The sequence below is a fragment of the Palaemon carinicauda genome, chromosome 22, assembly GCF_036898095.1.
Source record: "Palaemon carinicauda isolate YSFRI2023 chromosome 22, ASM3689809v2, whole genome shotgun sequence".
NCBI classification, from domain to species: Eukaryota; Metazoa; Arthropoda; class Malacostraca; order Decapoda; family Palaemonidae; genus Palaemon; species Palaemon carinicauda.
The window spans coordinates 10,959,130-10,981,427 of NC_090746.1; the positions used below are offsets into that span (position 1 = coordinate 10,959,130).

At 42.0% G+C, this 22,298-nt stretch overlaps 1 protein-coding gene across 1 annotated transcript in view; it reads right to left on the reverse strand.

Annotated features, from left to right (window-relative positions):
• Positions 1-1,149: 1,149 nt before the first annotated feature.
• lsn (vacuolar-sorting protein SNF8) overlaps positions 1,150-22,298 on the reverse strand; it is a 181,521-nt gene continuing 160,372 nt past the window's right edge. Inside the window, exons 4-6 of the mRNA XM_068345969.1 lie at positions 18,704-18,869; positions 3,779-3,914; positions 1,150-1,446 (exon numbers count right to left, since the gene is read on the reverse strand). Of these exons, the coding sequence (XP_068202070.1) occupies positions 1,264-1,446; positions 3,779-3,914; positions 18,704-18,869 (485 nt within the window). The 3' untranslated portion in view covers positions 1,150-1,263. The remainder of the gene's footprint in view (positions 1,447-3,778; positions 3,915-18,703; positions 18,870-22,298) is intronic.

The following is a 22,298-nucleotide window of genomic DNA, read 5'->3' on the forward strand; positions in this document are numbered from 1 at the left end:
TGAAATTCCCTTTCAGATTCAAGAGCAAGCCTTTATTTCTATGTACATTATTATTACTGTAAATGAACTTTACTTTTTGCTGTAAATTATTTATTTTCTGCATTGTGAAATAAAATTTCTATTTTATTACTTGTGCGTCTCTTTCAGCTCCTACTTACTATGAAATACATACTGTCATAGTTTTATTTATTCCTCCTTTCTTATGGTCATGAAGAATTTAAGATGTCTATTCTTAAATTATATTCACCTTGTCTCAGTAAGGTTCCTACTCGAATACTTACTTCTGATAATCAGGAGATGAACCCTACACACAGTGCCCAACCACCACTGACCTACTCAGAATGTTCCTATACAAATATCAAACATTCTGCTTCATCTCTAAGCTCTTAAAAAAGCTCTTCTGTCAAGATGAATAGCCCTTCAATACCACTTTGACGTCGGCATAGCCCATGGGAACTTCCTACCAATGGGGGGCAGGATACTTCGTTCCTATGGTTCTTACCTAAGATTACTTTGCTATTTTGTCAATGCCTAGGCACTTAACTCTGGGGGAAAATCTACCACGATACATTGATTCTCTGGTACTCTTCCATCAGGACGCCATGGCTTGAGCCCAAAAAACGGATTTTGAGCGAAGCGAAAAATCTATTTTTGGGTGAGATAGCCATGGCGTCCTGATGGACCCTCCCTACTACTTCGTCAGTTTGTTCCCACCCTACACAATTGTATCATGGTGATGGGCAGCAACTGGCGCCAGGATAAAGACGCTCGTGACGTCATTAGAGCAATGGCGTCCGTTTGTTTACGTCTCGAGTATCAGTAGTAGCCACGAGTGAGATTAGCTGTGGAACGGCTCCCAGCTATTCTCAGCCCTTACACACCGAAGCGTTAACCCTGTTCGGGGTGGAGATAGCTATGTGGCACGACCAGACATGCGTGTCCCCTGTTGTATTACGATGTCTTAAAGGGAAACCTTTGAGATACTCGCTCCAGAAGTTAGAATTCTGTGATAACCTGTGGTTAAATTCTCTGGGAATATCTTAGTAGTCTTATACCCAAGGAAGCTACCAAACAGGAACCTTCCATCAGGACGCCATGGCTATCTCACCCAAAAATAGATTTTTCGCTTCGCTCAAAATCCGTTAATTAATACTGAATATCCAATTTACTGTATTATAGATGGCCTGGACAAACATGTATAATTTTAGTTTTTATACCTCTGTGAAAAGCCATCAGAGGAATGAGCCAAGAACTCATATGACATCACTCAGCAGATGTACATTGTTGGAAAAAAGCTGGGAACCAATAAGATGCTGGGCGATCTTGATCATCACGCCAAGCGACACCTATACGCAACAAATGATCTAAACTTCGACTGACTCTCTCATGGGTCCAACCAAGATTGGATCCAGCAGAAGCTACGGTCATGTGCCCTGTTTTCTCTGCCTGAAAAGTAAAATTCATATACTGTATTTTGGATTAAAAAAATATAACCAATTCAAGTAACTTTAAATTTTATTTTTACATTTTATTCAAAGCTATCTATGAAATTATTTTTAAATACACAATATTAAAACTTGTCTGGTCTCTGGTGCTATGGTGGATAAAATATTATAAACTATAGATGAAGATTCCATGACACTTGAATTTGTGCAATATAACAACTAAAAGTATGTTACCATTAGTGATCACACAGTTTAAGCTCTTAAGCAAAATGGCGTTAGCAGTCAAATTAATCTCCTGACTTTCCACTATGTATCAATACTTCATATGTGACCTTAGGCTTGAAATAATATGGTCTAATACGCCATTGAACACAAGTAATTTTTCGCAGTAATAGGATAAAGAAACGTATTATACAAAACTTGAAGAAAAGGCACCTCTGGTGTGTCATCTTAAACTAGCGGTAGTGTGCATAGATATCCTATCACTAGATGCCGCATGACCCATGTTGAGCAATGGTAGCATATACGCCAAGACCACCGCCATCTTTGATAGGTACGGAGTCGGCGGTGGCTAGCATGCTGATTCAATGTAAACAAACGTCGCAAACAGTTTCTCATAATTGTTTCTCCTACTGATCGCCATGGCTTAAGAGCTTTAAACTTTGCCTCTGAATCAGAATGTGAGCAAATCATAAGTGAAGCTTGGACCTCATATACACAGACTCTCCTGGTGTTATAAAAAGTAAGGTTGGTTCTCCATTTGGGACATCTGATTATGCCTTGATTTCTTTAGTAGTGAAGACTGAGCAGCCTGTCCCTGATGTATCATACTCATGTAAGATTTGTATGGAATCTCAAGCAGACTGAAATTGGAATTTGAGTGATCTTTTGGGCTTGAATTAGTCACAGTTGTATTGAAGTGTTGATCCTGTTGTCCCTTTGAAAGAGAAGCTAGTCACATAATTGATAGGCATATCCCTTATTGTGTGCTAAGGTACCAAGTGAAAGACAAACCATAGTTTAATGATGAATGTAGACATGCTTATTTGGAGAAGCAAGAGGCCTATCATCTTTGGAAAGGTAACAGATAAGATTTGACTTGGAGTAGCTATTCTCAGCTTAGAGCTTTTGTTCATAGAGTTTATGCTTCAACTAAAAAGAAATACAGAACAATTTAACCATAAAAGACACCCTTTCTGGTACAACCTAGGAACATAAGTGGTTGACTACCCTTAAATCTGCACTCTTTGGTGTAGATGCAACAGTTCCTCCTTTAGTTAAACCAGATGGCTCTGCCACACACTGTCCAAAGGAATAGGCAACCCTTTTGGCTGATGTGTTTGACAGTAAGCAGACTAGTGAGAAACTTGATCTTCTTCCCCATTCCTGTTTTCCAGAGGCTAAACTAACTACTTTAGCTTTTCAATCTCGTGACATTGGAGCTCTCTTGATGGACCTTCATGATTATGGAAGTGTAGGCTCAAATGGTATTTTTCCTTTGTTTTTTATAAAGACTGCAGATTTCTTAGCTCCAATGTTGCACTTGTTAGAGAATTAGTAATGTTACTCAACTATGTAAATGTGTTTGCGGTAGTTCAAGTCCCACTGATTACTGCCCAATTTCTATAACTCATATTATCTAAAGTTTTTGAATGTCTTGTGGCAAAACGTCTTAATAAGTTTGCTGAAGGTAATCATTTGTTCCCTAGTTTGCAATTTGGTTTTTGTAAAGGCCTTGGAGCATGTCATGCCCTTCTTATAATCTCCAATGCAGCACAGAAATTATTTTATTGTGGACAGGAAGTTCGTATGATTGGCCTTGATTTTAGTGCTGCCTTTGACTGTGTTAATCACGAGACCCTTGTTTTCAAACTCAAACAATTGGGAGTGGGTGGGTCGTTTCTTAGCATCATTATTGAATTTTCAAGCAATAGATTGCAGAGTTACTGTTAATGGGCACCATAGTGAGTATAGGAATGTGATATATGGTGTTCCTCAGGGTAGTGTTCTTGGTCCATTAATTTTCATACTATATACACATGACATGTGGTTTGGCCTAGAAAACAAGCTTGTTGCATATGCAGATGATGCTATACTCTGCAATTGATGAATAATAATGTAAGGCACAATTTAGAATAGCACCAATAGCAGCATTTAAGTATGCAATGTCTTCTCTGTCAAAGTTTAGAGTAGAATCATTGCATCATTTAATATGAGAAGTGTACCTCTTTGGCATTCAAATAAAGAAAATTAGGTTTCAACTATATAAGTTTCTAGCTATTATAATTCATAAAGAAAGCCATTTGCAATCTAGCAAGACCACAAGTACTTACCAATTGAAGGACAGTTGTATGGTCCATGGACAGTTCACCAGGAATTGAATAAATAAACTGTGATGACCCAGTGGCCACAACTTCCATTCCTGACCCTAAAATTCGTAGTTTCTTTACAGCACGTACAATGTCATCTCTGAAAAATTAGATATTAATCTAGTTTACATATCAGACAAAATGAATAGAACCTTTGAACAAAATCCAAAGTATATCCCTATCTTTAAAGCATAATGAATTAGTGCACAAGATAGGAGATATTTTCTTAAAATATAAAATAAAACCTTGCAGCCAATGCTACATGTGCTACTACTTATATTGCTTCTCTCTTGAAGCTTGCTGAATTGTCAACATACACTCTAAAACTGAAAAATTTCCTGTTCTCTTTACTTGTAATAGCCCTATGCATATAATGAGATATTAAAATCATATGGCAGTGAGGGGCAATACTACTGTGCTACATACGTAAACATACTATTTGTCTTTCAATTATCTAATCGCTACGCTGTTGTGCTAACTCAAGTCACCCATGGTCCAGATTGTGATTTTGTGTTGTTTAAGGATCTCATTGCTGGGTAAACGGATTTTGAGCGAAGCGAAAAATCTATTTTTGGGTGAGATAGCCATGGCGTCCTGATGGAAGGTTCCTTTTTGGTAGCTTCCTTGGGTAAATAACTACTAAGATATTCCCAGAGAATTTAACCGCAGGTTATCACAGAATTCTAACTTCTGGAGCGAGTATCCTAAAGGTTTCCCTTTTAAGACATCGTATATCAACAGGGGACGCATGTATTAACGCGCCACATAGCTATCTACACCCCGAACAGAGTTAATGCTTCGGTGTGTAAGGGCGGAGAATAGCTGGGAGCCGTTCCACAGCTAATCTCGTCCGTGGCTACTTTTGGTACTCGAGACGTAAACAAACGGGCGCCATTGCTAAATGACGTCACGTCCGTCTTTATCCTGAAGCCAGTTGCTTGCCGATCACCATGATACAGCAGAGCAGGGTGGGACCTAAAAACTGGACGAAGTAGCAGGGAGGGTCCATCAGGACGCCATGGCTATCTCACCCAAAAATAGATTTTTCGCTTCGCTCAAAATCCGTTTTTTGGGCTCAAGCCATGGCGTCCTGATGGAAGAATACCAGAGAATCAATGTATCGTGGTAGATTTTCCCCTATTGGGTAAGCGCCAAGGGCTTTGAACAATGTAGCATAGTAATCTTAATAAAAGAACCGTAGGGAAGAATCTTCCTGCCCCCCTTGGCAGTGAAGTTCCCACGGGCCATGCCGAGATCAAAGTGGTTATCGAAGGGCTATTCACCTTGCTAGAAGAACCTGAAGAACTTGGAGACGAGACTGAATGGTTGGCATTCATATCGGAACATTCTGGAGGGCAGACAAGTGGTGGTTGGACACTGTGTGCTGAGAAGGTTAGTTTCGTCTCTAGGGTATGAAGAGTAAGTATTCGTATTGGAATATTACATTGTAAGAGTGAATATATACTAAGGGTTAGGACCTTAGTATCTCCATGAACCATAGGGAAGGGGATAATAAAACTATGACAGGCATGTATTTCATAGTATAAGTAGGAGCGGATTGAGACGCACAAGTAATAAAATAGGAATTTTATTTCACAATTGCAGAAAAATTAAATGAATTGCAGCAATAAGTAAAGTTAATTTACAGTAAATTATAATGTACATAGTAATAAAGACTTGCTCTTGAATCTGAAAGGGAATTTCAAATTTATTAGTAGGCACTCGTTCTCGAGGAACGTCAGTCTTTAATTAAAACACATCATGCTCTAGGCATGCGGCACTTGTGTGACGACTATGACATTTCACCTGGGATAAGAACAGTTATAAGAAAGCACTAAGTGTTTTCGACATCACTATGTATCGCTCGAGGGTCAACATAGGCACCCGAAGAGTTAGAGTCCCAAGTAACTCGCTGTTCTATGCAGAGTTAGGTGCAGGTTTCATAACACTACCTGCGGCTACCACAAAATGTTTGACTTCGTGCACTTGTTTCGCATAATGTTTGAAGAAAACACGCGAGGACTTCCAGCCTGTGAAGCTTTTAAGGCTTTCGAAGTCCATACTCTGAAAGAAATTCAGAGACGATGCAACTTTTCTAGGATCGTGACCGGCGGGTGTACTGTCAGGATCCGCTCTGCGAATGAAGTAGGTGATTTTCGCTCTTAGTTGTTTCAGTGACAGGTCGCTGCCCGATGTTTCTCCTTTGAAGAGTTGGCCTCCACCAAAGTTCGAAGTTCTGCGAAGATAGACCTTGAGGCTCTCTACTGGGCATAGAGAGACATCTTCCTTCAGGGGGCATATTCTCCAGGGGCCCCATCTTTTGGGGGGTAATTCGTTTTTGGCGAGAAACGTCGGATCCGGGGAGAGGGTAATGTCTCCTGAATCAGTAAACAGGATATGACCCTCTTCTCTTGACAATGCCACTATTTCGCTGACTCGGGCTCCTGAGGCAAGAGCAAAGAGAAATATAACTTTCTGAGTCAGATCCTTGAGAGGGCATGAATCATTATCCAAGTTGGAGGCGAAATGGAGCACCTTGTCCAATGACCAGGAGATCGGTTTCGGTGGGGGTGCTGGGCGTAGACGAGCGCATGCTTTCGGTAGTTTATTGAAGATGTCGCTGGACAGATCAATTTGGAAGGCATACAATAGTGGTCTAGTCAAGGCCGATTTGCAAGTCGAAATCGTATTGGCTGCAAATCCATGTCCATGAAGGTGAATGAAGAAGGACATGCAGAAATCAATGGTGATTTCCTTAGGATTTTTTGCCTTGACGAAAGAGACCCATTTTCTCCAAGATGATTCGTATTGCCGTCTTGTGGATTCGGTCTTGTATTCCTCGAGGAAGTCTAGACTTTTCTTCGAGATTCCAAACCTCTTCTTTGCGGCTAGGGAGAGAAAATCGTGAGATGAAGGTCCTTGATTTTCGATGATGAAGCGAAGACAGTCGACTTCTGTACTTGTTGGGAGAGAACTGGGCCCGGGAGAGGGATCAGCTTGGGCTGCAGCTCCAGGACCAGGGGGTACCAGTTGCTCCGGGGCCACTTGGGAGCCACTAGGGCCGCTGTCCCTTTGAAGGTTCTCAGCTTGGAGAGGACTTTCAGCAGAAGGTTGGTGGGAGGGAACAGGTAGATCTTGGACCATCTGTTCCAGTCCAGTGACATGGCATCCACTGCTTCTGCCTTGTGGTCCTCGTACGGGGCCACATACCGAGGAAGTTGATTGTTGTCGCTCGTTGCGAAGAGATCGATCTGAAGTTCTGGGACTTGGTGAGAGATGAAGGAGAATGATCTTGCGTCTAGAGACCATTCCGACTCTATCGGGCTTGTCCGAGATAGAGCATCCGCTGTCACGTTGCGGAATCCTTGTAGGTGAACTGCAGACAGGTGCCATTTCTTCTTCTCTGCCAGACGGAAGATTGGAAGAAGCACCTGATTCATCTGGGGCGATCTTGAGCCTTGGCGATTGAGACATCGAACTACCACCGAGTTGTCTAGGGTTAGACGAATATGGATCGAGGGAGGCGGGGAGAGTTTCTTCAGAGTTAGAAGGACCGCCATGGCCTCCAAGATGTTGATGTGAAACGTCTTGAACAGGGGAGACCATGTGCCTTGAGCCTGTTTTTGGTGGGAGTGACCTCCCCAACCCTCCAGCGAAGCGTCCGTGTGGATGTTGAGTGATGGAGGTGGGTGTTGAAGAGGAATGGACCTTTTCAGGGCCTTTGCTTCCGACCACGGCTTGAGGAGAAGTCGAAGTCTGTTTGGGAGCCGTCTCTTGAGGTCTCTTCGAGCGATGGATGCGGAACGTCTCCAGACTCCCGCGGCATCCTTTAGCTGTGCACGAAGCACTGGGTTTGTTACTGAGGCGAACTGTAGAGAGCCTAGAACTCGTTCCTGCTGGCGTCTTGAGATCCGCTTGGATTTCAGTAGTCGCTTGACAGACCCTGCTATTTCCTTCCTTTTCTTCTGGGGGATGGAAAGGCGGTGTGACTGAAGGTTCCATTGGATTCCTAACCATTGGAACTTCTGAGCTGGAGAGAGGCGAGATTTCTTCACGTTTATCTTGAATCCCAGGTGTTCTAGGTACTGGGTGACTTTGCTGCAGGATTTTAAACAATCCTCGGGCGATGGAGCCCAGACTAGCCAATCGTCGAGGTAGGCCATCACCTGGACGTCTCGGAGGCGGAGCTGTTGTACTATGGCGTCCGCCAGCTTTGTGAAGATCCGAGGGGCCACATTGAGGCCGAAGGGCATGGCCCTGAAGGCGTAGCTTTTCCTTTGGAGTCGAAATCCTAGGTAGGAGGAAGCGTGATGGTTCATTGGAACGTGCCAGTAGGCATCCGCCAGGTCTATGGAGACCGTGTAAGAACCTCGAGGCAGAAGGGTCCTTATCTGTTGAAGAGTCAGCATCTTGAACTTGTCGTTCGCTATGAACTTGTTGAGGGGGGATAAGTCCAGAATGACTCTGAGTTTGTCGGAGTCTTTCTTGGGGACACAAAACAGTCTCCCTTGGAACCTGGTGGACTTTACCTTCCTTATCACCTTCTTGTTCAAGAGATCTAGGACATATTCTTCCAGAAGGGGGGTTGATTGTTGGAAGAATTGCTGGAAGGTTGGGGGTGGTTGAGTCCAACTCCAGCCTAGACCCTTCTTGACGATGCTGTGTGCCCAGGGATTGAAGGTCCAACGATCCTGGAATTGGCGGAGTCTTCCTCCCACCGGAAGCACTTCATTGCTTCTGTTGTCCCGAGGGCTTACTGCCTCGGCCGCTAGCTCCCTTTCCTCCTCTGCCTCTGGAGGGACGGCGAGACGCGTCTCTGCCTGCACCTCTGCTTGAGCCTCTACCTTTGGGACGAAAGGTAGTCGTCTGTTGCTCGAAAGCAGGGGTGAAAACCGGTGACTGTGACAAGACCGGTTGGGTGACCAGCTGGAAGGTCTGCTGTGGCTGAGCTGCCACTTGGGGAGTAGCAGGTCCCGGAAACTGTCGTCTCTGTTGACGTTGCTGGGGTTTCTGTTTGGAGGATTTCCTCTTAGGTTGAGGTCCGTCGTCCTGGGAGGATTTCCTCTTCTTTGACATGCCCCACTTGTGGAGAAGGTTCCTGTTCTCCGTGGCGGCTTTGTCAGTAATCTCTTTCACGAGGTCAGAGGGAAAGAGGTGTTTACCCCAGATGTTGGAGGAAATCAGCCTCCGGGGTTCGTGTTTCACAGTGGCACCTGAGAACACGAATTCACGACAGGCTCTCCGAGCCTTCATGAAGTGGTACAAATCCTTCACCAGGGTTGCCATGTGGGATTTGGCGAGTACCATGTAGTGGTCTGGGACTCTGGTGTCACAAGCCATGACGTCAAGTTGGACCTGGTGGGACATGGATGCTGTGAGCCTCTCCTTCGTATCTTGTTCCCGACGAAGGAGGTGGTCGTTGAGTTTCGGGAGGTCTTCGTTGAACTGACGTCCGGCTACGTCAGGATCTAGCTTTCCCACCACGAAAGTATGCTGGATATCCTTCCAGTGTCGAGCGTCGGGGGGAGTCACTATGGAGAAGGGTCTACACTCCTCCAGTGCAGGGCAGGGTTTTCCTTCTTCCACAGCCTTGAGGCACGCAGCGAAGGCCTTTTCCATGAAAGGAAGGACTGCATCGTCGGGAGCGACGTAGGTAGGGTGCTTCTTGCTCAGGGCCGGAAGCTTAGAGCAGGTAAAACCCCTACTTTTAAATGTGTTGGCTAGCATAGCCTGGGCCTTCGCGAGATCGAACACTATCTCCTCCTTGGGTTCGGTCTCTTCTTTAGAGGCAGGTTCAGAACGGAGCCGGACGTAACAGTCTGGGTAGGCCTCGAAATTTGGGAAGAACTCCACATCTTCCAGGGGGACCGTGCCGATCTTATCGCTGACAAAGATCCTGCCGGTCGCGATAACCATATGCTCAGCATACCTCCAGGGGTTGGCGTGTGAGCATGCAGGGAGATCCTTAACCGAGATCTTCTTCGGTTCTTTGGATCCCATCATGGACCTGATGAACTCTTGATTTTCTTTCAGCCTGTCGTCCATAATGGCCTTGATCATCCGGAACATCTCTTGGGCGGATGGAATGGGTTCCGGGGTAGCGGAGGTAGACGGGAGAGACACTTCCGTCGGTGTAGGAGTAGGGGCGGTGATGGAAGGAGGAGCGACCTTTTGCTCCGACTCGATGTATTCCACCTGGTCCTCTTCCTCTTCCGCACCTTGGGCCATAAGGGTCTTCTCCGTGTCCTCCGAAATATCCGACATGTGTTCGTCGTTCTCGGAATCCAGGTGGCACTCGTGCATGGACTGGGCCATGACTACGTCTGGTTCCACCGTAATTTGGACAGTGGGGATCAATTCTTTGGGCACCACAGAATCGGGGGAGGCCTTTGGGAACAGAAGGGACCTCATTTCTTCAGTGGCCAGGTACGGTCCAGTGGCATTCTTTTGGAAGCCACGCACCCACTTGCGTAGCTTATCCCGAGAAGTGTCCCTGACCTCCGCTGAGGGAGGATTATGGAAGGCATCGACTAGGCGAGCCTGGCAGACCGTACAGTTCTGCGGGTCCCAGAACTTCAAATCCCCTTTCTTGTTGGCACAAGGGGCGTGAGTCCTACACGCCGTATGCCCGTAGAAGTGCGGGCGTTTCACAGCGCAGAAGTCGTAGTCACACTTCATCTGCTCCTCCTGTGGAAGAAAGAGAAAATGAGTATGGGGGGAGTCATAAGAATGGCTCTAAAACTAAGTTAATATTAATCATTAATTTTAACTTGATAAAGGGTGTGATGCACAGAGGAAGGGTGAGATAGAGTAGGAACATACTCCGTGCATCCCGCCCGGCTGGTTACCGTAACCTTCATCCTTGGACAATCCGAGGTGACCGAAGGCACAGGATAGAATTCCAGTAGAAGTCCATAGGGCAGATAGAATTCTATGGGAATTGTCAAGGATATAAGGTTGGGACTGAGGTCACTCAGTTCCAGATTAGGGGACTAAAAGATCCCATAGGGTAACGGCTTCCGGCAACCAGCCACGCTAGGATACACGCAGCATGCTGGAAATCTGTAAATGCAAGAAGACAGCATGATTACCAATAGAGCAGTAATAAGATACTGATCCATTTACGTAAACAAGCCATCTGGTTGCAGTGTAGGGCTATCAATATCAGATGATAGCTAGTAGAAGGGGGTGCAAGTCGCCTTGACGCCTCCGGAGGGTTCCGGCAGACCGCCGGCACGCTGGAGGCCGCTCCAGCAGAGTTTCTGGCATTAGGACAGACAATATAAAAGTCAAGAGTAATACCAGGGTGGCGGCCGCCGCCACAGCGGCGGCACGCCGGCAGAGGGAGCGGCGGCTCCGGCAGCCGGAGGTTGCCGGTTTGGTGACAGGAACAAGGATGGTTATAGCAGAACCGGACTGCCGGCAGTGGATGCCGGCACTACAGGGGCCGGCGGGCGGGCGGACGACCAAGCTATGAGGAAGGAGGGAGAGCCATCGGCTGGAAGCCGGCGGCAGGCGGCAGTCCCCCGGCACACGGAGGACTGGCGGCCGAGGGGATATGGAATGAGTCACCAAGGTAGGAGGTGGGTATCACCGACAGTGGAGGCGGCAAGGGACCGGCACCCGGATAGTGAAAGAGACAGAAGGGGGGATGTAGGGGTCCGGTCATGGACTCCCAGACATCCCCCCTGAGTGGGTGTACCCATGATAGAGGCTGACTCTATCACCCAGAAGCAGGGGCCGCAGAGGACCGGGAGCTAAGGTAGCCCAAGGGAGGGCTAGGGGACACCCAGGGGGGGGGGGAGAGACCCCTGCATACAGAACACATCCAGTGGCTAACCCCATAGGTCACTATGAAGGGTATATGTACCAGAGCGGACTGCACACAAAAGCTCAAGGTAGCCCTATCACTCCACCCTAAGGAGGAGTTGTAGGACAGGGGACAGATGGGTATAGACTAACCTAAGTATAGGCTAGGAGGCCATACAAGAGATAGGTGGGGAGGGGAGAAGAGAAGGGTCTTCCATGGAGGGGGTTCTGTACCAGAGCGGCCACTAAGGAAGGGAGGACACTCCCTAGCCTAAGGTAAAGCAGCTTGACTGAAAACGGTGCATGGGTATAGTTTCAGCAAGGAACAGAATTAACCCCTCCAAAACCTAACCTAGAGCAGGGATGTACATCCTGAACTAGGAAGGATTGAAGACATATCGCTATTGCAGGAAAGTCGTAGACCTAGCCCTAGCAATAGAGGAAGGACTAGCCGTTCCTCACTCTCAGGCGCAACCCTAAGGGGGGATCATTCCCTTAGGGAGGACAGAGAGGCGATAAAATACTCTGATAACAGCTTGATCCCCTTACGTGGTAGGGGGAGCAAGGCTACACAGAGGGAATGCCCCAGGGCAGGGGGATGAAGGAAGCATATAGGGGTCCTACATGTAGGTTAGGTTAGAAAGGCACACTAACTAACCTATCCCCTATATGGTCCCTGAAGGCGAAAACACTTGCATCACAGTCAATAGTATTGTAAAATAATGCCACTATCTTCATAAATAAGCCTAGGATCACTGATAATTATCATGCATGAACACTGATATAGGCGCTCTGGCCTGGGGGCTATAGTAGCCAACTAGTATGGGGTCAATCGATGACCGGTAAAAAAGCGTCAAAACACGATATAAAAGGTCCTAGCTATGAAGACTAAATAAACTAATAGTATCGATTAGTAAATAAGGCCGGAAGCGTTGTTGAGGCTAACTAAATAAGGCATGCAGAACAACAACGACGCCATAAAATGGCGGGTCCGGTTGAGGCACAGCTCTGCCACAAAACATCAAATATCTCGAAAAGTGAAATTTACTTTACGGTCAGAGCTTAACTAAACAATACTGGAACCTTGTACTCAACTTTCCAGAAGAAGGTGAGGCCGAAGGTAGCGACATGATAAAGATGCAAGTCGATAAAGTAAGCACAGGGAAAATCCGTCTAAGTAAGGCGAGCTACTATGCAAAGGATGAAGACGGACGTGACGTCATTTAGCAATGGCGCCCGTTTGTTTACGTCTCGAGTACCAAAAGTAGCCACGGACAAGATTAGCTGTGGAACGGCTCCCAGCTATTCTCCGCCCTTACACACCGAAGCATTAACTCTGTTCGGGGTGTAGATAGCTATGTGGCGCGTTAATACATGCGTCCCCTGTTGATATACGATGTCTTAAAAGGGAAACCTTTAGGATACTCGCTCCAGAAGTTAGAAATCTGTGATAACCTGCGGTTAAATTCTCTGGGAATATCTTAGTAGTTATTTACCCAAGGAAGCTACCAAAAAGGAACCTTCCATCAGGATGCCATGGCTTGAGCCCAAAAATGACCCTCATTCTCTTTGTATCATATGCCAGGGAAAAGTTAATGATTTCATTACGAAGGAATATACAGTCAGCCCTCGCTTTTTGTGGGGATTAGGTAATAGGGACAGGTGCGAAAAGCGATAATCTGTGAATACTTGCTGCCCTAGGGTTAACTCCTAACCTAAAAACTCACTGACAATTGCCTATCCACGGTCAACCAACACGCTACGTGCTGCCTAATATTGTTTTTATGTGATTATACAACAAGAGAAGTATTGTATCAATAAATGAACACACTTCAGTAAGTGTAATACATACTGTACATAGTAAGGATACGGTACAGTACAGTAAGTAACGTATTACAACAAAACACCTTTGTTCCTATCTAATATGCCACTTGCTGATACTGTAGTGTATATCCTATTCATGTCAATTTCAAAAATACCTCAGTTTTGCCATCGAGTAAAAGATTTAGCAATTAAAGCACATATGTTTTGATCTCAGGATGGTCACTTTAGTTTTCCCTTTCCATATTTCTAAAAGATAAAGGTGTTAGGGCTAATAGTTCTTTTATACCTGGATGATTGGATTCGGAATCAGCAAGTGTGGTTACTCAGGTTAATGGAACAAATTGGGACCTGGTTAATTTAGGAAGTCCTTTCTGGCTTCAACTTAGAAGATTATATATTTCTGGGAATGATAATAGCAACATTTACTTTTCTCTTTATTTCTGCATCATAGAATAAAATTCATTTTTTTTTTCTATTGGTGAATAAGTTCAGAAGGTTGAAGTTTATGTCACTTTGGAAATGAATGAGACTTCTATGGTCCATGACTTTCTTATGAGTAATTCATTCCTATGGGATGCTCAAAGTTGATGATTATCCAGTTTCATCTTAATCTGCATTGAAAGAGAATCACTGACCTAGACACAACCTTAATTCCTGTGAAAACAAATTTCAACCGAGTTAGTGAGACGACTGCAAATGACCATCCCAATGAGTTTCCTTGGAAATGAAAATCAAGGATCTTTCTCTATTCACAAATGATTCACATGAAGGATGGGAAGCAACAATGATTTTTTTATATCTGGCAGGGAAATGAGCATTGCTAGAGTCAACTATTCATAATAAATGCTGACTTTTTCTAGCAATATTCAAGACACTGCATGTAGGGAAGACCGTGGGAGTGTTTTTGAACAAAAGGAAGGCACTGGCCTACATCCAGTACTATGAGGGAGACAAGGTCTAGATCCTTGTACCGGATAACGGAGATGATATTGACTTGGATATATAGGGGAGGATTAAACTTTCTCCCTCAGTTTATTCCAGGAAATTCAAACATCTTAACAGATACGTTAAGAAGGAAAAGTCAGTTTTATCAAAATGAATGCTCTCTACATCTATCAGTTTCTAGTCATTTGGCAATGGTAGGGTGGACCAAACATAGACATGTATGCAACATCGCTGAACAAAAAATATATATTTTGTTCCCCAGTTCTGGGGCCTGGATCCTTTAGTAGTGAAGATAGATGCCCTGTTACAAGATTAATCCAATTTGGATCTTTGCTCACTTCCTCTGTTCGTCATGATTCAAAAGGTGACAAACTAGTTTAGAATTTATATTACACCAGGATGACATTGGTAACTCAGTTCTGACCACAAATGGAATGGCCCACACAGCTGTGTCCTCCTTTACTGGAATGTCCAAGGAGGTTGCCGTACCAACCAATCATTCAGACAACTAGTTTCACAGGTGATTCATACAATCCCATTTGTGCTACATGCATCAAATGGAGACTATGGACTGTTTTCTCAGAAACTAAAGAATATGCAGCTCTATAGATATTTTATATGCTCAAAAATATACTTACCAATAATCTGTAGCTAAGACAACATTATGTTTATTTTGACTGGTTCAAAATCTCATTATCATCAGCTATAACTGTTCCACTACAGGACAAAGGCCTCAGACATAATCTTCCACATGTGTCTATTTACGGTCTCTTTATGCCAGTCTATACCAGTAAATTTTCTTAGCTCATCAATCCACCATCACCTCTTCCTTCCCTTGCTTCGCTTGCAATCTCTAGGGAGCCATTCTATTATTGTTAATATCAATCTATTATCTGGCCTTCTTATTATATGTCCTGCCCATGTCCATTTCTTTTTCTTACCCGTTCCTTTCCTCTCGTGTTCATGTTGCTCTTTTTCTATCTCTTGGTCTCCTAGTGTTACTTCCATCATTATTCTTTCTATTTCTCTTTGAGTTGTAACTAGCTAACGTTTTAAAGGAATTAATACGACTCCAAGCTTTTGATGAATAAGTTAATACTGGTAGAACGACCTGATTAAATACTTTTCTTTTTAGAAAAAGTGACATTTTACTTTACATAAACTCATTTTGTTTACCAATAGCTCTCCATATCATGCTTACCCTTCATTTAATTTTGGTCCCATGTCTTGGTGAAACACTTACTGACTGTCCTAAGTATGTATATTTTTTAATAATCTCTAGAGGATCGTTAAAAACCGTTATTTAGTGTCTGCATTTTCATTGAACATTATCTTAATTTTACTCACATTCATTTCCAGTCCTACATTTCTGCTTTCTCTATTCATATCTTCTATCATCTTTTGTAATTCCTCCAATGATTCACTAAATAGAACTTTGTCATCTGAAGATCTAAAGTTATTTGGATATTCCCCATTAATGGTAATTCTTACATTTTCCCAATCTAAACTATGAAAAACTTTTCCTAAGCACAATGTTAGTAATTTAAGAGAGATGGGGTATTCCTGTCACTCCTTTCTCAATCAGAATTTCTCATTATCTTTATATAGTTTTAGGAATCCTGAACTTCCCGTATATATATCTTCAAGTGTTCTACCATAAAGACACATTTATTCTTTTTCTTTGAAGTGCTTTCATTTCTACTGAAGTTTTGACAGAATCCAAAGCTTTTTCATAGTCTATAAATGCCATACATAGTGGTTTGTGATACTTAGCTGACTTTTCTATTAGCTGGTTAATTACATGCTTGCTCTCTTGGTCGACTAAAGTCTAGCTGTCTTTCTAATTGGCCTAATATGATCTTAGTAAATATTTTGTTTATTACAGAGAGTAAACTTACTGGTCAGTAATTATTCACGTCTTAGGGTCTCTCTTTTTGTGAATTAGTATAATGATAAGGTTTTCCAAGTTGTAGGCATAGAGCATTCTTGCAGACATTTTGTGTAAAGTTCGGTGAATTTTACTATTATGAAATCTCCTGCATCTATTATTAAATCAATTCTTAGACCATTTTCTCCAGCTGCTTTTCCACTTTTCCTGCCTTTTAATATTTCTTTACTTCCTTCTACTGTTACTTTTGGTACTGACTCATGTGTATCATTATTTATATTTGCAAAGTTATTTTTTATATCACTATTGTATAGAATTATATAGAAATCCTCTGCAATTTTTATAACTCCACCTTTATTGTTAGTAATATTTCCATTTCCATCCTTTAAAGCAAATATCTGTCTTCTTTACATTAACTTGACGATTCTTTCTTCGGCGTTTCCCAAATTTTGTATAAATGACTTAAAATACTTTGGATAAATTGTTTATTTTCATGCTTCCTATTTTTTAGTGAAAAGAAACTCTCAATTTCAGCCATTAAGGGATATAGATTCATACTTCACTCTGTATTCAGGCATCTGGGATTAGATCTATCTATTTTAGGCATTATACAGGTTTTAATAGAGGCGTTTAGTATCAAAAGACATCTAAAAGCCATGTACAGTATATTTGTTTCTTAGAATTGAATGAAGTTTTACAATCTTTAAAAGGTTTGTCAAGTTGTAAGCCTTTGAAAAATACTTCAGTTAAAGGTTTTACAGCTAAAACTATATTCGAGGGGTGTTGGTTTCAGCTAAGTGCAAGAGTGAACTACAGTTACTATCTTCTAATTAGGCTTTGGGGATAATAAAATAATGATATCTCTTTTGTCTAATTTTCAAGGCTAAAAATGATTTCAAGACTAAGAGTTTGTCGCAATTTTTTCAAAAACCTTCTATGGAAAAGGATTTGAGAATTACATCAGAAAATAGATTTTTTGTCAAGTAAGATCCGTTCAGTACCATTTGAACCAAAATATTACATTTAGAGATAGCATTCTTAATTAATTTTGGGTGATTAGAATTCCAAATTGTCCTATGTCCAAAAAAGTAATGTTTTGTCTTGTTAAAAGTTTGGCTATCGAGGTTCATAAAAAATTAATCCAAGTTTAATGGACGCCTTTGGAAGTTAGGGTTTATGATATTATAAGTATAGCTATATTCCTTAATTTCTGCAGATTTTTTCTAGGAAGATGTTTTGGCGGCAGCCCAATGGCATACAAAGTAGATTTTCTCTAAACAATACCCTAAAGAATCTGGATTTGTTCATCAAGGTCGCTGGTTTAGGTCCTATAAGGGCTGCTGGCAATGTGGTTTAATAATAAAATTTCTGGGTTAAGTTAATTCAAATCTTTCTTCATGGTTACATGGTGTTGCGGTTATACAAATAGTTAATTAGGAAATAATTTGAAGTCACATATTTCAAAATGGAGTTTGAGATAGTTTGTTACTGTACCAATAATTCAAAGTGCACGTGAGTCTAGAGTGTTCATTATTTTTCATTTCATAGCTATAAACGATTTATCTCTCTCCTTCACTGGCAACCCACCATCATCAGTGTGGGAGTCAGCAATATGAACATCTGTGAGGGTTCACAGAAATAAACAGAATTTATAATATAATTTGGCCTGGTGCTAGCGTCCTTGCCTGGTGATTGCCAGACTGGGATTCGAGTCCCGCTCAAACTCATTAGTGCCTTTGGTCAATGCAACCTTACCATCCTTGTGAGCTAAGGTTGGGGGTTTGGGGGAGCCTATAGGTCTATCTGCTGAGTCATCAACAGCCATTACCTGGCTCTCTTTGGTCCTCGCTTGGGTGGTCAGTCTCTAGGGCATTGTCCTGCTTGATAGGACAATGTCACTGTACCTTATCGCTGCCATTCATGATCGGTCTTTGAACCTGTAACTAACTTGTAGCAATAGGATAAGGAATCATTTCAACAAAGGACATAAGGACCTGTGGCTTGGGGTTTTCACTAACTTCTTGGATTGTCTCATTATTTCCCTAGGCACATAAGACTATTGAAAGCAAAGAAAACGTGAAAATTTTTAAGTTTTCGTAGTCAAATTCCATAAAACCGAGCGTCCACAGAGAAGCAATATGAACATTAGATGAGCATAGAAACAACACATTCTATTATAAAAACTCCAGTGTTTGCACAAAGTAGGATTGTAAGGGTTGCAATATGTCTCTGAACAAATAAAATGTGAAGGATTCTTCTCATTATTAAATCACTAATTATAGTTACTTTTCTAATGGTTGCAACTGAAGTAAAAAGTATGAAAACGTCCTAACATAAAGACAAAAGTAACTTGGAATTGTGTAAATGAATATTTCATCAAAATTTAAATAATTGTACAGAAACAATACGGCTGAACAACTAACCCTGAAATTTGATTATCCTGGCGTCGCCTGTGATTAAGTCTCCTCAAGACCTCTTCGAGAGATAGAACTCCACCGTTACGATGGCTTGTAGCCACACACAACTCAACAATTTGCACTCCTAACTCATAATAAAAGTCACCAACACCAAGCATCTCACACCAAAAACCTGAAATAATAATGCTGTCAATAATCATAAACATATTGATGTTGGAAATATAAAAATAGAGTATAGTTTAAATAATCAAATGTTAAGGATTAATAGTAAAAAAGAAGGCATTTGAGACAAATTTGCCCTTTGCAGCATATACAGTAATATTATTAGTGCTTCTCTCTAAAACATTTTCAAAATTGCTTTTTCAATCAGCCCTTCGTAAGCTTTTGCTAATAAACAGCCACCTAGATAGCAGCAGTGTTCTTAATAACACAAGGAATTTCCAGAAAATTCCATTTTCAATAAAAACTGGATCTAGTCAAGATGAATAAGTCTAGTCCATGGCCTTTTCTAGAGGTAGATCGGCATATAAGCACCACAAGTCTTAGTTTTAAAGAGTATCCCGATTTTTCTTTTCAAGTAGAAATAATTCTAATGTCCCTTGAGATTTTGATTAATTTCAGGAGGGAAGAGAAGGGTGTATGAACCCCTTGTGAATAGACAGGATAAATGATGACTTATCACACATCAAAACAAAAGTAACCTAGGATAGATCTTCTGGATGCCAAACTTATTTGCTGTTGGGTTGAAAGAGCTAAGGAAAATGAAGTCATTGCCAACCAAAACAGCATGCAGAACTTTTATAATGCCATCAAATTTAGGCTTATCTATTGGTCAAAGAAAAGCCCAATATCTCCAAACAGCATACTTGATGGGACACCCATGCTCAATGAAAGAACTGAGATTCTTAAGTGCAAGGCAAAATATTTCAATGCTACAATGACCATTGTAAAGCCACTGATGAGTTTGGTTATCAATGCTTTAACCGAGTTACCACTCATGCAAAAGCTTAATGAGCTTCCAAAAATGTACATAGTGTTAAACAAAATACAACACTAGAAAAGGTAAAAGTTGCAAAGCTGACAGCATAATCATCTGTGCACTCTGGCGGGGGATTCAAATACTATAATCCTGGATGGACTCCATAATAATTACCTATGACTGCAAAAAAAAAAAAAAAAAAAAGCTAAAGTATTTCCATTCTTTCCACAGCAGGTAAAATACTAGCTATAATTATGCTCTCGCCCTTAAATAAAGATATGTTCATATTCCTGTTACCACGGACTCAGTGTTGGATCTACAAGTAAAGATGGACCATCAACATGATTCAAATTCTGAAGCAATTACATGAAAAATCCCGAAAGCAAAATACAGATTTTTTACACAGTCTTTATTGATCTTATCAAGAACTTTGAAATAGAGCCCCAGAATTGATTGATTGATTTATTTGAAGTTTTCTGGCATCCTGACATCTAAAGTCATTGATGCCAACGTCCCAAGAGTTCTTATGGTACACTAGCATAAGACGAAGTCATAGCACAATTTCTCAAAATACAGTACAGTGTTTCAGCTGTTTCATTTCAGCATGGAAGCAAAAGTTTGTATTGGTGGATTGGAATCCTCATCTTTCCAGATGGATATGGCAGTAAAGCAGGGTGACCTTCTCACCACTGTTCTGATAAATCTGTTCATCTCCTCAATGATGATTTAATTGTAGGAAAAACTCAGAGAAGATGGGGCACAAAAAGAATACCGAATGGTTGGAAAACCGTATAAAAATATCCACCAATTGATTGACCTGCAATATGCTGATAATGATGCCATTTCTGTCTACATCCTGGAGTCAATGTACTATATCTTCAACACATAGACTTTCATCTACTGTACCAGGAACTTAGTAGCATTGTTTCATTCACAACTGTAACCAACGATGTTGTAATAGTGAAAATGAAATAAGGTTTCACATGCTTTAGGGAGGCTGAGGACCAAGATCTTTCAGGACATACACCATGGACTAGCCACCAAAATCTAAGTATATAAAATAGTATGTATCATCCCTTGTTTATGATGCAAAGACCTGTACCATATATTGATAACATCAAATACAGCTGCAACCAACTGCAACATTTTCATATTTTCTGTTTACAGAAAATTATGGGCCTCACTTGGAAGGATCAGATTCCACGTACGGATTCTGGAACAAACAGGATGAACAAGCAGTGATGTAGTACTCTGGTTTAGTTCACAAGACCCGTGTGCCTGATGAATGGCTCTCAAAACAAATCTTATAAAGATGGCTAAAAACAACAACTGAAGACCAGACATTGCCAAGAAGTGGTAAAAGATCAAGCCAAGTGAATCTTAAATATATAAAAAATTTCACCAAATAACCTGGAATGAAACCCAAGCTAGCAACCATATGGTCTGGAAAACAAGTACTAACAACAGGGTCAGGCCCTGTGGCATCGTTAACTGGGTGCACCACTTTTTAACAGGTTTAGAACAGCTAAAGCAAAGGGGTATGTCCTCTTTTGTTTTGCCCTGGATCTTCAGACGAGCTCCTTTTCTGCCATACCATATAAAATCAGTACCAATTCAAGATTCAATTTATTTTGTCATTAAAGGAAGGCAGGCGAAACCATATCTTGAAATTCATTACCCTTACTGATTTATCTGATGAAAGATAACAAACAAGTGTATTTCACTCAGTAGATCTTCCTTATCACTTATTTTTTGTCAATTTATTCACCACCCTTCATGAACTAGGGAAACGCGGATATAATGGTACTGGCACAATATGGGCTAACATACTGGCAAAGGAATTCACTCTCACAAGTATACTAATGTTTAGAAGAGGGGAGGAGGTTTTAGCAAATTGAAAATGAGAAATTTTTGTAACTAGAACAGTTCCAGTAGCATCGTCTATGTATGGAGGAAGACCATTGCTAAGATCCAAAGGAGCAAAGCTGAGGCTAAAAACATAGAGGTCCAGATACCTTGCGTAACTGGAGTATATAATAGAAACATGGAAGGAACTGATCTCATTGTCCAAAATGTGAATGGCTATCGAATAGGTATAAATGGTGATGGGGCATCTCCACTTGGTTGCTTAGTATTCAGAATCGATGCGGTAAGGTCCTTGACTGATGAACGCCAGACTGGGATTCGAATCCCACTCAAACTAATTAGTTCTTTTGATTGCTGCAACCTTCCCATCATCGTGAGCTAAGGGAGGGGGAGGGGGGGGGGTTGGGGGAGACTATAGGTCTATCTGCTGAGTCATCAGCAGCTATTGCATGACCCTCCTTGGTCCTAGCTTCGGCGGAGAGGAGGCTTGTCCACTGATCATATGTATACATGGTCAGTCTCTAAGGCATTCTCCTGCTTGATAGGGCAATGTCACTGTCCCTTGTCTATGCCATTCATGAGCAGCCTTTAAGCCGTTAAACCTGCATTACTGAGAGAGACATCTAAAGAGAAGTTCCATTGTCTTATCTGGTGAGTTTTCAATGTCTTCCAAAAGTACCTGAAAGAAAATCTCTCAGCACTCCAGGAAGACATGAAAGTCATGACATGAAATGAGCTATGGTGGGAAGAATCACC